This window comes from Tursiops truncatus, chromosome 11 (assembly GCF_011762595.2).
Source record: "Tursiops truncatus isolate mTurTru1 chromosome 11, mTurTru1.mat.Y, whole genome shotgun sequence".
NCBI lineage: Eukaryota > Metazoa > Chordata > Mammalia > Artiodactyla > Delphinidae > Tursiops > Tursiops truncatus.
This window is the reverse complement of record NC_047044.1, coordinates 100,558,329-100,573,592: the sequence shown is the minus strand read 5'-3', so window position 1 is coordinate 100,573,592 and position 15,264 is coordinate 100,558,329. Positions and strand designations below refer to the sequence as shown.

The following is a 15,264-nucleotide window of genomic DNA, read 5'->3' as shown; positions in this document are numbered from 1 at the left end:
CAGGCCACTGTGGCCCAAGTGCAGGATGTGTGCGGAAAGCAGCCCATTCCTTTCAAGAGAACTCCCCTTAGGCCTTTAAAATCGAAACCAATTTACATACATGGCCATATCTTCTAAAAGTCTGCACTTCCTTCTCTGCCACATGGCCCCTGACCCTGCCCTGTAGGGCTCTCCCGCTCATCTAGCAGATATAATAAGGTGCTAAGTCAGAGGGGAAGGCTGTGGTTTTGCCATCTGAGCAAAAATGAGAGCAGAGCACAGACCATGCCAAACAGGGGACGGGGGGCATGCCTGCCATTCCCCTGTCCACCTGGCAGTGACAGTAATCTTAACAACACAAAAGGAAGCCACACATGCTCCCGCAAAGCCCTCATCAGGTCTTCAGACTTAGAAACTGGGACTCCTACTCTCCTTGCCCTCACCAGCAGGAAAGAAAAATCAATATCCGTATTGATCCGAGAGCAACAAAAGAGCTGTTTCTAACCCAGGGAGACGGAGGAGGTCCAGGGAAAGGGGACCGTGGACAGGATCAGAGAAAAAGCCAAATGAACTGATCCTTTCTCCTCAGGGAGCCTTTACATAACGCTGGGGGCTCGAGAGAGAAAGAGCTGTGCCCGTTCTCCTGGGGTTGCTGAAAAGGGAACGGCCCCTTCGCCCCTCTTCTATGGCCCAGGGGGCCAGGCTGGGAGGGCTGCAGCCCGCACTCACCACCAGGAGCTGGCCGCGGCCCGAAGCGGGGCCCAGCAGGCGAACAGCGCAGCGGCAGCAGCGAGCAGGGCAGGCGGGCTGGGCATGGTCCGCCCGCGCCCCCCGCAGGGCCCGGGGAAGACCCCGGGGGCCGACGGCTTCCGAGACGGGCTCCCTGGAGAGAAGAGGCCAAAGGGAGCAGTCAGTGTGCGACGCAGACCAGGGGCACCGGGCGGGCCTGCTTCCCGGGGAAGGGCCATCTCTCCCCAGCCTCCCGTCCCACCCTCCCCTTCTCACCCTGGGGGTCGCTCCAGCCTGGGGAGCCCTGCTCAGGACCTGCTGCTTAAGGAAACAGGGGACTGAGAGACCAGGAAAGGGAGGAAAGCAAGGCATTTCCAGCGCAGAGCCGCTCCGGGCGGCATTTAGGGAGATGCTGCGGCTGCTACTATGCAGGCCTGCCCTCCTTCCAGAACATCCAAGGAGACAGCACCATCCCATCGGCTCCTCCCAGGGGTGTCTCTGTTGCGTGCAGCTAAAAACACCTGGCAAGTTGGTTACCTACAGCCAAGCAGGAGCCTTCGTTCTCAGTCTGCACCCTTCTCCCGCTAAACGCGGTTTCCAAATCCCAGCCCGAGCCCACCGGGACAGACAGTAGGAGAAGGGAGGGACTTTTCACTTTCTCCAGCCAACTCCCCTGGGAAATGTAAAAGCTGCCACCAGGCTGCGCCAGCGGTGGCGCCTCGGTGGCCCATGCCTCCTCTGTGCCCTCCAGGAGGGAGGGGTTTGCCACCCTCGCATCAGACTGCCTGCTCCCGGAGAACAGCTTTCCCAGAGCCCCTGGAGACAGACGGACCCTGGAGCAAGCCTCTGGCAACGCAACCCCACCTCTTCTCCTCGCTGAGCCCCCATCCAGGGCGTGACCACACCCCCAGGGCCCCTCAGCACCCCACCTCAACGAAACCCCCGCCCCCACACTCCGAGACCACCCCCATCTCACCGAGCAGCACAGGGCCTCCTGGCTCTCCGGGAGGGGCTCTGGGTCATCAGCCTGGGAGATATCTCTGTCCCGGGGCCACCAGGAGAGGAAGGTGGCCGAGCAGGGCCCGGGGGAGCTGGGGCATAGCTGTCCCCACCCCCTCCGGGCTTTTCTTCGGGAGGTCTCCGTCGGGGCGGGGGCACCCGCGGGCAGGTGTGTCGGGCTGGTGGGGGGCAGATCAAAGCCCCTTTGTCATGCAGAGCCAGCTCGGAAATGATCCGGCCTGGCGGCCGCCGGCAGCGCCCCACACCCTGCTTTCCTAACAGACCTCGCCTCCTCTGAAGAGGCCCTCCCCCCATAAAACCTCCCCGTCCCCCAGGGCAGGAGGTCTGTGAATGCACCGACAGGGCCCAGAGATGGAGCAGAGATAGGGCTGGCACCAGAAGCTAATGGCTTTATGGAGGGGAGGGGACCAGGGCCAGAGTGGGAGGACAGGAGAGAAGCTTCAAAGAGTTTGCTTGTGCAAACACCCTCCACCCCACTACCAGCCCTTCTTGGGGGCTGGAGGGCCGGGGCCGCTCCCCCTGGTCCTCTCCCTCCCCACACCCGCTCCCGCCGGCCCATCCCCACCACCAGGGAGCTGAGTTCTCTCTCCCAGCTAGTGCCCCTTCTCATCCCCAGGTCCCTCTCTCTCATTTCTGTGCCGCCCTCACATCAGGCTCCCGTGAAACCTCTCCTGCAAGTCCCAGGTTCACCGGAGGCCACGCTAGGCCCGTTTCCGAGGACAGGAGTCGGTCAGAGCGGCTCTGACGGCCCAGCTCCAGCACAGGCGCTAAGGCCAAACTTCCCCGAGCCGCACATCCCGCCCTCGTCAACATCGCCCGAGGCGGGAATCACTCGGGCGGCTGTTCCTCCCACCCCGTGCTTTCCAGCGAACTCTTGGCTCATTAAAAAATATATGTTTTAAAAACTTAGAAGAGGAAAACAGAAGACCCTAGCACGTGTGGTGGCTTCTTTCTCTGCTTTCCAGATGTCCGGCACCTGAGATTGAACACTTGTCCCCAAAACGCACACACAGCAGCCCTCAGGACCCGCTCTCTCCCACACACAGACGTGACCCCCCCCCCCCCCCCCAGCGACTGGCCTCATTGGCATGGGCAGAATGGAAACATCTTGCCCCACCTGGCTGGGGAGGAAGGAGGCTGTGAGGCCCACAGTTTGGCCGAAAGAGAGAGCGGACAGGGCAGGATTAAGCAGGGGGGCGGTCCAGGGTCTCTCTCTTCGGGGCCAGGGGAGGATGCCACGTTCTCAGTCAGGACCCCTCCTGAGGGTCAGAACGAGCTGCTCAGACATCTACTCTGCCCGCCTGCCGCATGATTTCATTCATTCAAAATAGTCGTTCGCCAAATGCGTCTTGGGGGCCTGGTTATGTGACAGAGACACAGCCATGAACAAATAAGTACGTAAATGTCAGGCCCAGTGAACCTCGAGGAAAAATCAAGGGGGGACAAGGGTGCAGAATGAGGGCGATGGTTTACTCTGCTTAGGGTCCTTGGGGGGAGCATCCCCCAAACCACTGAGTGGCCAGGTGGGGTGTAGCCCTGCTGTACTCGGGCCCCTCTGCACACGTCCAGGGTCCTTACTGAGACCACTTCACTGTCACAGCCGAAGGGGTGCATATTTGAATTGGGACTTTTTCAGTCACAAGTTTTCTTTCCCTAAGAGGCCGTGTCCACCCCGAGCAGCTGGGAGACCCAGAGAGGGGCTTGGGGGCTGGGGCCGACGCAGCAGCTCCGCCCTTGAAGGGGCGTCTCCTTGCTGTCCACACACGAGAGCAGTGATGCCACAGAAAAGCCCACCCGTGGGACAAGCGCCCGCCAAGGTCACTGGCTGTTCACAAAACCACCCCTGCCTGCTCAGGACTGGCCTCCCCCAGAGCCCGAGGACTCAAGCAGCTTAGGTGTCCCCTAGGAAGTGATGTCACCTCCCACACCTGCCCCCTGGCCCCAGATGGGCCCCCCACCCCACCCCGGAAACCTACCCAGAAAGAAAAACCTGCAGGGACCTTTTCCAGGTCGCCACTGGCTACTTCTTACTCTGCGACCCAGCGAGGAGCCTTGTAATTCAAAGGTCATTTGCAATTTTGTTAACAGTCCTGGCACAGCAGGTAGACAAACTCGGTCCCTGTGTGAACTCCTGGTGCTGTCCAAGTGCTGCCCTTGGTCCCAGGAGTTCTGCGGGGGTTGGGGGGGGGGTACCAGAGCTGCAGGCCTGTGCCTTCCCTCCCCTCCCCGCTACCCCCCGGCCAACCTGGCCACTCCATTTCCACCTCTGCAGAGAAAGGCTCCTCATGGACCGCAGGACACCCGACGACACCTCCTGCAATGCAGGTGCCGTCATCCCCCTTCCCCGCTTTCCAGGAAGTGCTCTCTGCTGTCTAACCCACAGGGCTCCAACACCAGCTTTCCTGCAGCACTGACTGTGCATCATAATGTTTCCCTGGTTGAAAATTCACGGTGGTTACCAGCCCTTGAGCCCCCAAAACTTCCCAACCTGGCCTCATTCTACCCCCCAACTCTTTGCCTGAAGTTCCCGCCACGGGGTCCCTATTCCAGCCTCCTGCTCTGAGAACAAGCCCTGCTTCCCCACCCAAGACCTCATCTTAATCCTCTGCCTCTCCAGCAATCAAACCTCAAACGACTCTCAAGTCCACCACCAAGGTTCACTTCCTCCGTAAAGCTGCCTTTGGTTAATCCAGTGCCAGGAGGCTCTTTCCACTGACCCGGCGTTTCCTCAGCCCCTGGAGCATGGTGTCCAGCCTGCACCGCCAAGCCTGCACGCGCTGCCTTGGAACTCTGTGTGTTCCTGCTTCTCCGGTAGGCCCAGCGTTTGCTGAAGGTAGGATGTGCCCCCCTCCTTCTCCTGGGTGCCCCATCCTGCCTGCTGTACGTACACCTGTCAATAAACAGCTCCTGATGGACGGCCAGGGACAATACCTAATACTAGAGCATTTATTAAACACCTTCTACATGCACTGAGCCAAATGTTTTACACCCGTTTTCCTCATTTAACCGTCACTAAAATGCTATGGTACAGGCTATTTTTATCCTCACTTTGAGCAGGGAAACCACAGGGAACCGAGGCATGGAGGGGCCCAGGAACTCGGTCCTACAGCGATTGAATGGGAGACCCTGGCTTGGAATCGAGACCTTTCCCCTCTTCCCCAAACACAGGCTGAACACGTCACGTACCACCCCCGGAGCAAAGGCCTTCTCTGCTCTGCCTCCCTGCTTTTCACCACTGCCTCTTCCCAAGAGGAAGATTGTCCGAGGGCAACATCCTGATTTGTAGGAAGTAGCCCCAAAAGCAACGTTTATAAAATACAGGCTGATTACAAAGTGATTAGTATAAACACACACACACACACACACTCACACACGCAGCCTTGTGGGAGAAAAAAAGCAGACTTGCCCCCCAAACAGAATGATACATGGATTGAGAACAGGTTGTTTAAAGCCGGAGAAATTAAAATAGAATAATAGGATTTTTTCCACTTTTATTTGAAGGATAGTTGATGTATAAGAAATAGAATGATGGTTTTAAAGAGCTGGTGTTTATGTTGAGATGGGCGGTCCCAGCCAGGCTGAGATGAGTGTCGGGAGACAGACCCTGTGAGGGGCGAGGGGCGCAGAGGCAAGGAGCAACGTGCTTACGCGAAGAAATGCAAGGCTTGGGGAGAAAGCGGAAAGAAGTTTCGGATAGCTCGTAACAGGGATGCTGACCAAGGGACTGTGTCTTCGGGAGGAGAAGACCCTACATTGATGGTGGAAAACTGCATTGCCTTTCAACGAATACGGCTGCCAAGGAGCTCTTTCCATTTTATTTATTTATTTTTAATTAATTAATGTTTTTTGGCCGCCCCACACGGCATGTGGGATCTTAAGTTCCCCGACCAGGGATCAAACCCGTGCCCCCTGCAGTGGAAGCGTGGAGTCTTAACCATTGGACCGCCAGGGGAGTCCCAAAGGAGCTCTTTTTAAAACTCAAAATTGACCAGAGACTTCTCTGCTTTTTAAAGAAAGGTTCCCCGTCTCCTAAAGGATGAAGTCGGAGCTCCTCAACACATACGCGAGGCCTTTCAAGAGTGCCCCCCCGGGCCGGGCCTCCCACCCTCTCCTGGTTTCCACTCTGCTGGAGGAACCCCCAGCTGTCTGAGGCCTGCCTCCGCCCGTCCCCACGGTTTCTCCCTTTGCACTTGGCTGACCTCGGGACCAGCTTCTCCTCTCTCTGTGCAGGGCAGGCTCCTCTGTCCTTGAGGTCACATCTTCAACTGACCACCCGCTCCAGAGAAGGGCCCTCCGTCCTCCTCCCCAGCTTCCTGTGAGTGTCTGCAGCAGCTCTGAACGTAACACACAAGAAACTGGCGTGCTCATCTGTCTACTCGTGGTTTTGTGTCTTTGCTCTGGAAACGATCCTGTTCACCATCTCCTCCCCGTCATTAGGACAGAACCCCACTGAAAGGAAAGAAAAGCCTTCGTTTGCTCTCAAGGAAACAGGAGGCGGGACACCAAGGCCTCCGCACGCTGCAGCCCACCGACCAGCGAGAAGCTGCTTCGCTCCTTATCCTCTTGTTTGGGAACCACCGTCGGCTGCAGATGGAGATTTCAGAGACGCCAGCCACGTCTCTACCTTCTCCTCAGAGACTCGCGCACCATCCAGCGTCTGGAAATGTGTAGGAAGCTGCTTCCCCAAGGCGCTGTGGTCCAGCAGGGACGACAAACCTACTTGAAAGGCAGGACGGATCAGCCCAAGGACGACCACGTCAGGATGTAGAGCTGGAGAGGGACAGAGCAAGGACGGCACCTAGCAACGCGCTTTGGTGGAAAAGAAAACTTCAAGTTGCTTTTGGAAGGGTCCGAGAGATATTGCAATAAAGAAGGAGTGCGATAATTTCCAATGTACTCAGAACAATTCTTGTTTGTTAAAGTTACGAGTCCCTCTGAAATCTGATATTGAATCCCCACTGAGCATCTAACATCCGTGGTCCAGGGAAACTCCCGTGATCACACGCTTCTAGTTTCTTAGGGGGGTCAGTCACCTTTTGACCATGAAATGATGGTTGAGTAAGTCTTCTTAGAGAGCTAAGAAGTACAGACATGAAGATACTGATTGGCTACACCTCTTCCTTGCAATCCTGGCTGCTCTCTGTCCTCCAATTCTCCTCCCGGATCCAGGCCAGAAATCTTGGTGTCCTTCACGACCCCTCCCTCACCCATACCCTCCACGTCAAAGCAATTGTCAAGGCCTCTTGACTGTGGCTCCCTCATACTTTAAAAATGTATTCCTGGGCTTCCCTGGTGGTGCAGTGGTTGAGAATCCGCCTGCCAATGCAGGGGACAGGGGTTCGAGCCCTGGTCCAGGAAGATCCCATATGCCGCGGAGCAACTAAGCCCGTGCGCCACAACTAGTGAGCCTGCGCTCTAGAGCCCACATGCCACAACTACTCAAGCCCGCGCACCTAGAACCCTTGCTCCGCAACAAGAGAAGCCACTGCAATGAGAAGCCTGTGCACCGCAACCAAGAGTAGCCCCTGCTTGCCACTAGAGGGAAGCCCGCACACAACAATGAAGACCCAACGCAGCCAAAAATAAAAATAAATAAATAAAATTAAAAAAAAAAAAAAAATGTATTCCTGACTCTCCATTGCTACTGCCACACTCTGAGCTACTACAAGCGCCTGCTAACGGCCCTCTTCCCTCCAAAAGATTGTGTCTTATACCCCATCTCATCTATTGAATGATTGAATGAATTCCTTCCGCACGCAGTCCTCCAACTTCCAAGGTAACAGCCGCTACCAGTTTCTCGAAATATGGTCCCCCAACTAACAGCATGAGCAACGCCTGAAAACCGATTAGGTACAGAGGTTCTCAAGCTCCAGCTAGACCTACTGAATCTGAAGCTCTGAGGGTGGTGCCTAGCGATCCGTTTCAACAAGCCATCTGGTGGTTCTGATGCCCAAGAAAATGTGAGAACCACTGTCATAGAACCGTTCATAGGAATATGCAACGAATTAAAGCATGGAGTCTTTCAGATTACATATATATGGATGGATGGATGGATGGATTTTAATGGCAAATTTCTACACGAAATGCCTGGAACCAGCGGCTCCTCCCCTAGGGGCTAAAGATATCTGGAGACCACACAACCACAGAACACGCAGACCAAGCACTGTCTCCAACATGAGTAAATATGTCCACGTACTTCCGCTCTGACAGTCTACGTATATGGACATCCTTGTAATGGATAAAATACTTATTCACTTAAAAGTGCTACTGATGACGCCAGTATATTACAATTCAAGGAATATATTAAAACCATTGAATTATACACTTTAAATGGTGAATTATATGGTACGTGAGTTATAGCTCAATAAAGCTGTGACATTTTAAAAACATGTTCCTGAAGACACAGCAGTTCCACTCTCCTGGAGGAATCTGCCCACGCGCACACCAGAACATGTGTCAAGACTAGAACAGCCTCAAACTGGAAATAACACGCATGTCCGTTACAGTTTATTACAAGGTACTGAGTAGAGCTCCCTGTGCTCTACAGTAAACCCTTGTTTATCTATTTTATATACGGTGGTATGCATCTGTTAATTCCATACTCCCAGTCTGTCCCTCCCCCCACCACCTTTCCCCTTTGGTAACCAGAAGTTTATTTTCTAAGTTGGTGCGTCTGTTTCTGTTTTGTAAATAAGATCATTTGTACTATTTTCTAGATTCCACATGTAAATGATGTCATATAATATCTGTCTCTCTCAACACAGATATTTTTAAATGGGGAAAATACCTAATGATTTGAGGGAATCTATATACTATCTCAGTGGAAAATATAACTATTTTGTCTCCTGGGGCACATAACTTTTTTTTCTTACTTAAAAAAGGGTCCTCACACTTAAAAAGAAACCTCTGCTTTCAGTGAACGTTGGAAAATTTAGGTACAGAGACAGCTGGCTGGAGGGCAGGTGGAGCTGGCAGGAAGGGAGGGGCTCAGGGGGTTCAATGCAAACCACGTGGGCTGGTTACACAAGCGCAAGGCCTGGACCAGCCATGCAAGAAACAGCAGCTACCTTGACCACTCGCTCCAGGAAACAGGACCTGGCAAAATCTCCTCTGTCTCTACTTTTCTTTTGGGGGGGGGTGCTGGTCAATAACTGCTACTTAGTCCTGTAGCTAGCCGTTTCTCCAGCATGCATTTCTCTCCATAGACACTTTTCTCTTTAAAATATTTTCTTAAGCAGAGACCAGAGATTAATGCAATGATGAACCCAGACTTTATCAGAAAGTCCCATAACCTCCTACACAGTCCCCTGGTGACTGTTCTCCTTCTCAGCTCAGTTAAGGCAGTCTCAGCAAGTTCTCCCACGGGTCACTCCCCATCCCTGGGTCTCTCTCTAGTTCTTCCTTCTAAGCTTTGCCCAATGAACCCTCTCAGCCTTAAGGCATATAGCATTCCTTTTTGTGATATTTCTCAACAGTTGGTGGAGAGGAAAATAAGTAAGTTTTGGGGTTTTTTGGAGGGGGAATCCCAGCTCCACCACCTTACTCTTTGCAGCCCCTTGGGAAGCCTTATATCGCAAATACTGTGTCGTTTCTCCTGCGTCTCTAGCTTGCAGGACAAATCATGTCTTGGGGGTGAGGTGAAGGGTAGAGAGTGGGTAGGAGTGGTGAGGTTTTAATTGTGGCCTTTCAGAGAAATGCAAAACTGCCCTTACCCAGAAATGAGTTTGTCCTTCACAGTGATAAGTTTGCCACAGTGACAAACTTCCCACTGTTTGGGAAGGAGAGAGCAAACCCACCCCAACTGTGGCACAGGGTGTCAGCACACATAACCGGATCCTGAGACCACCCCGCTAAAGACTAATTCTTTTTTTTTTTTTTTTTATGGCTGCGTTGGGTCTTCGTTGCTGCGCCGGCTCTCTCTAGTTGCGGCGAGCAGGGGCTACTCTTCGTTGTGGTGCATGGGCTTCTCGTGACGGTGGCTTCTCTTGTTGTGGAGCACAGGCTCTAGGCACGCGGGCTTCAGTAGTTGCAGCACGCGGGCTCAGTAGTTGAGGCTCTAGAGCGCAGGCTCAGTAGTTGTGGTGCACAGGCTTAGTTGCTCCGCGGCATGTGGGATCTTCCTGGACCAGGGCTCGAACCCGTGTCCCCTGAATTGTCAGGCGGATTCTTAACCACTGTACCACCAGGGTAGCCCTAAAGACTAATTCTTGATGTTTCAGAGAAACATGATTCCCCAGGTCCCAGGGCCTCAGGAAGTGTAAACGTGTCCTCTGTATCTGCTGCAATGCAACCCAAGGAGCAGGTCGTGCAAGTCCCCAGACTCTGGTCCCTGCAAGGTTCCCAGAGGGGCTGATCCCTGCTGACTCCCCCTCACCTCACTTGGAAAAGTAGAGTTTTCTCCCTGGGTACCAAGCAAAAGTCCATCGCAAGATAAGAAAGAGGAATTTTTCCTCCTCACGAATCCTGACAAATTAATTTAAAAAGATGCTCTAGAAAAGAATGGCCAGAGGTGAGTGTGGTACAGGAAGCGTGGCAGCCACACTTGTGGACTTTGTTTTCAGGGGAGCGGGGAGGGGAAGGGAGAGATGTCTGGGTGCTCCCACCTTTCTCCCGTCATCTGCTTTCCCTGGGTCTGCTGGTCTGGGGAAAAGCATTTACCTGGGCAAGTGTCATCCACTTCTGCACATTCCTTGGTTGGGACAGAGTGAACAAAGCAATAAATGGAGCTCTGGATCCCCGTCACCCGCAGGCCAATGACCTCTCTCTAAGCCATGGGCTAACTAGAATTAAAATGTTTATCTTATGTTACCAAGTAAATGTGTTCCTCTTTTTGCAAACCAAAGCGTATTTTAAAAGGACCTGGGGAGGGGCTTCCCTGGTGGCGCAGTGGTTGAGAGTCCACCTGCCGATGCAGGAGACGCGGGTTCGTGCCCTGGTCCAGGAGGATCCCACATGCCGCGGAATGGCTGGGCCCGTGGGCCATGGCCACTGGGCCTGCGCTTCCAGAGCCTGTGCTCCGCAACGGGAGAGGCCACAACACTGAGAGGCCCGCGTACCAGACACACACACACACACACACACACACACACACACACACACACACACACACAAAGGGCCTAGGGAAATCTTACTATTTTTAAAAACAGGAATCACCAACTGTCAGCCAATCAAATCTCTTTGACTAACGTAAAGTTTTAAAATTTTTGACATATAAATGTCTCATGGATGGGGGAGGGGACACACATGCTAATTTTCCAAACTCCCCACTGCTCTCTATCGCCTCTCTCCTGGCTACTTCACACATTCATTTTGCTTGTCGGGTTCCCAAAAGCTTTTAAGTAAGTGACTCTCTTATTTAAAGGAACATTCCTATATGTATTATATATTTTTATATATTACATATAATAGTCATTTTACCCTGTGAACAAGCATTCTGAAGTATTTATAAATCTGGATTTGCACATATGGGGTTTTCTGGAAGCAGTTACAGACACTGGTTCTTTTTTCTAAACAATTCCGTCGTTCCATCCCAGAAACGGAGAGTTCGGTTAAGTCATTGCCTCATCTTCTCCAGTCTTCTTGTGCTCTTAAACTCTTACTGAAGTTGCCAACCTTCTGCCCCCCAAATGGGCAATTTCCATTTGGAAAAACAGGATAGTTATTTCAGTCATTTTTATAAACAAGCGGGAGATGCCTACTGCAGGGAAAAGCATAGTGGGAGCAGCAGCCTGGATCCACAGGGCTGCAGCAGTGATGCCAGACACCTGGGCCTCCACCTCCACCAGCCAGGTACCAGGGACACGGCTGAGGAAGGACCGGCCGGAGGGGCTCCCACCCAGAGCAGGAGAGGAGGGGGCATCTGACTGTCCCGGGACTGACAGCCCACGTGGACGTGGCCCCCTGGTTGCCAGCAACTCTAGGTGATGCGGTCTGCCCACCGCTGCCTCTAGCTGGTCCCCCGGTTCAGACTGACCCTTAGACTGTGCTGCGGGAGAGGTAGGTCCTCAGAGGGAAGAGGTGTCGAGCATCCTTCTAATGGGACCAGAGGCAGAAAGTGCTCACCCCTACAGGAGCCCTCACTTCCTTCCTCACGGGGAGAACCTCCACAGCCAGGCGGCCCCCTTCTTCCCTCCCTTCGCCAGCACAATACCCACATCTCCTTTCCCCAGACCAGAGTCACACTGGAGTCCTTCAGGCCAGGTCCCGGGGTCTTACAGGTTCTGGTTTTTGGAATTAAATGACTTGTGCGGTTGGCTCTGGAAAAAGCAGGGTCACGCGATTCAAGCCTGGGCAGGTTGAGGGTCTCAGTTCACCACCGAGATTCTTCTGTTTCTTTTACGGCTCTGCCAGGCCCCTTTCACAGGCTCCCAGCCCTCCTGCTAAATTGCCCCCTGGTGGCCTCCTGGCCTGGCGAAGGCTGCAAGGACAGAGGCCGAGCCGGGTGGCCGTGTGGCCTGGGTCACCTCATGGGGGCTGCAGAGAATGCAGGTGACACACAGACGCTGGCAGGCTCCTTGAATTCTGCGGCCCCTGGCGAGTGTCCATCCCTCGACGGGTACTGACTCTAGGCCACTGAGTGCCCGGCGCCACACAGGAGAGGACAACAGGCCCATAAGATGTCACTCCCCTAGGAATGCAGCATCACCACTACAGTAGCCACTGGCCACTCGTGACTACTGAAAGTTAAAATGACTCAGGACTTCCCTGGTCGTCCAGTGGTTAGGAATCGGCGCTTTCACTGCCGTGGGCCCGGGTTCAATCCCTGGTTGGGGAACTAAGATCCCACATGCTGTGTGGAGCGGCAAAAAAAAAGCTAAAATGACTTGAAGTTAAGCATTCCGGTCTTCAGTGGCAGTGGCCACATTTCAAAGGCTCAGTCCCCTCGTGGGTCTTGTGGCTGCTTTTTTTGATTTTGGTTTTTTTTGCCACATCACACAGCATGAGGGATCTTAGTCCCCCAAGCAAGGATCGAACCTGCGCCCCCTGAAGTAGAAGCGGGCAGTCCTAACCACCGGACCGCCAGGGAATTCCGTGGGTCTTGTGGCTTTTGTTGGGGACAGCTCAGGTCACACAACATTTCCATCATCACAGGGACTTTACGGACCAAGCTGGTCTAGAGTGGCAGCCAGGCAAGTAAAACAAATCATCACCACCATCATCAAAACCACAAGCTCCATCTGAAATCTGTGAGTTAGTTACGTTTCGTGTAGTAAGGGCTATAACAGAGGTAACACGCAAGATACTACGGGCACATGGGTAGTAAAGGCAGCCAACCTAACCCACGGGCCAGGGTCACCACCTACCAGCCAGGGAGATAAACTTTCTATTCCAGTAACTTCTCATCCTTACAGTTAATCACTAGGAAAAGCAGATGCAGTAATGACATGGGGAGTAATTTCCCATCATCAGAACTAAATGACTAGCTATTTCGTATTTGCTACTCAGTATAGGAAAAAGGTCAGACCCAGCGAAAATGCCAGAGAGTCATTCAAAGGAAGTTCCTTCTGTGACTCCAAATCAATTAAATTTTATCGAGCATCTACTACGTCCTGGTCACAGATGAGTGAAATTGTTCTTATCTTTCAGGGGCGGGGCAACGGGCCAGATTCCAATACTGAGCAGAGTAACACGTCACAGTGGAGGTACCAATGGCTGTCCAGCTGTTATCCTAGTAAGTGTATCCGATTATTAATCCTAAGAAAGACAGATTAACTCCTAAGGAGGGGATGCTTCATGATGGAGGTGGTGTTTTCTTTTTTTAATTCTTAATTAATTTTTGGCTGCGTTGGGTCTCCGTTGCTGTGAGCGGGCTTTTCTTTAGTTGTGGTGAGTGGGGGCTACTCTTCCTTGTGGTGCGCGGGCTTCTCACTGCGGTGGCTTCTCTTGTCGCGGAGCACGGGCTCTAGGTGTGCGGGCTTCAGTAGTCGTGGCACGCAGGCTCAGTAGTTGTGGCGCACGGGCTTAGTTGCTCCTCGGCGTGTGGGTTCTTCCCAGACCAGGGCTCGAACCTGTGTCCCCTGCGTTGGCAGGCGGATTCTCAACCACTGCACCACCAGGGAAGCCCTGATGGAGGTGGTGTTTGAACTTGTCCCTCAGAGGACGAGCAGGATTCCCACGGGCGGACATGGGAGGGGGAGGCCTTCCCACTGGACGAAGGTCAGAAACACGTAACGCATTTTGAGAATGACAAGAACATCATATAACAATTTCATGTCCAAAATTCAACTGTAGAAAACACAGAATGAGAAAGAGAGAGAGAGAAAACCCAAATTCAAGGAAAAACAAAAGTCATCAATTCCTGGCAAGGCGGGCTCCCTCATCCTGGGACCACCTGACTGAAGACCCCAGGACACCCCCCACTCCAGGAGTCTGGGCCTCCGTCGGCAATCTGCAGGGCACCCAAGACACTCCAGCAGGAGAGAGGCAGCATCAGATCTGCACTCAGGAAGGCTGGCGATGTTTGCTGTCTGTGGAGTGACAGCCCAGAGCTTGGGGCCCAGCTGGGAGGGCCGACCCCGCAGGAACACAATGAGTGCAGAAGGAGAAGCTTGTCAGCCCGCGTGGGCAGGACGGGAGGACGTATGGTCTGTGTTACACAGCCGTGAGGGCGGCAAATGGCAGGAGTGGGGACCAGCCACCAGCACAGGCCCTCAGACCGCCAGCCTTCGGTCACGGCTGAACTGAAATTAAGAATACTGATGGGAGAGGACTTCCCTGGCGGTCCAGTGGCTAAGACTCCGTGCTCCCAATGCAGGGGGCTGGGGTTTGATCCCCGGTCAGGAAACTAGATCCCGCATGCCACGACTGAAAAAAAAAAAAAGATCCTGTGTGCTGCAGCTAAGACCCAGTGCAGCTAAATAAATAAATAAAAATTAAACAAAATACTGATGGGAGCGTGTCTGCGTGTGGCTTTGGGGAGAGCTCACGATTTTCAGGCTCCTCTCCAAGGCTACATCGGGTGGTTGGGGAAGATTTGATCTCCACTGGATCCGGCCAGGTTGCAAACATGTCCTTGACCCGAGAGAGGCACCACAACTGAAAACACAAACGGCCTGAAGTGTGTCTACACCTATGAGGAGTCAGCAGCGATGTGCTTATTAAAATCAACAAAAATGATAGTTAATCGTAGAAGTAAGTATTAATAACTTCTGCATCCCTGGGTACCTATGCATTTATTTGCTGAGATGTCACTTCACCCCATACGACATCTTCCCACTTGGGACCCTCACAGCTATTCGTGGCAGAGCTCACGGGCTGGTCACACGGCTCGATCACATTTTCCAGCGCTCAGATGTCCTAAAATGGTCACAGGACTGAGCTCTTCCTCGTGCAATGTCAGAAGAAATGATGTTGGCAACTCCCGAGTCTGGCCCATGAAAACCCCCCACAAGCTGTACCCCATGCTCCTCGCTTCTTCCAGCCTCCTGTGGACAAGCACGGAGGGTTCAAGGAGGACTAAAGCCAGAGTCACAGACAGAAGAAGCCGAGGTCCTGGAGTTGCTGCCTGGAGAGCTGCTGGCCGTAGGGAACACACAT

The 15,264-nt window shown here is 53.3% G+C and overlaps 1 protein-coding gene across 1 annotated transcript in view; it reads right to left on the bottom strand.

Moving 5' to 3' along the window:
* Positions 1–15,264, bottom strand: part of WNT5B (Wnt family member 5B) — an 88,403-nt gene that overhangs the window by 11,580 nt on the left and 61,559 nt on the right. The window contains exon 2 of the mRNA XM_033867256.2: positions 709–862. Within this exon, the coding sequence (XP_033723147.1) occupies positions 709–794 (86 nt within the window). The 5' untranslated portion in view covers positions 795–862. The remainder of the gene's footprint in view (positions 1–708; positions 863–15,264) is intronic.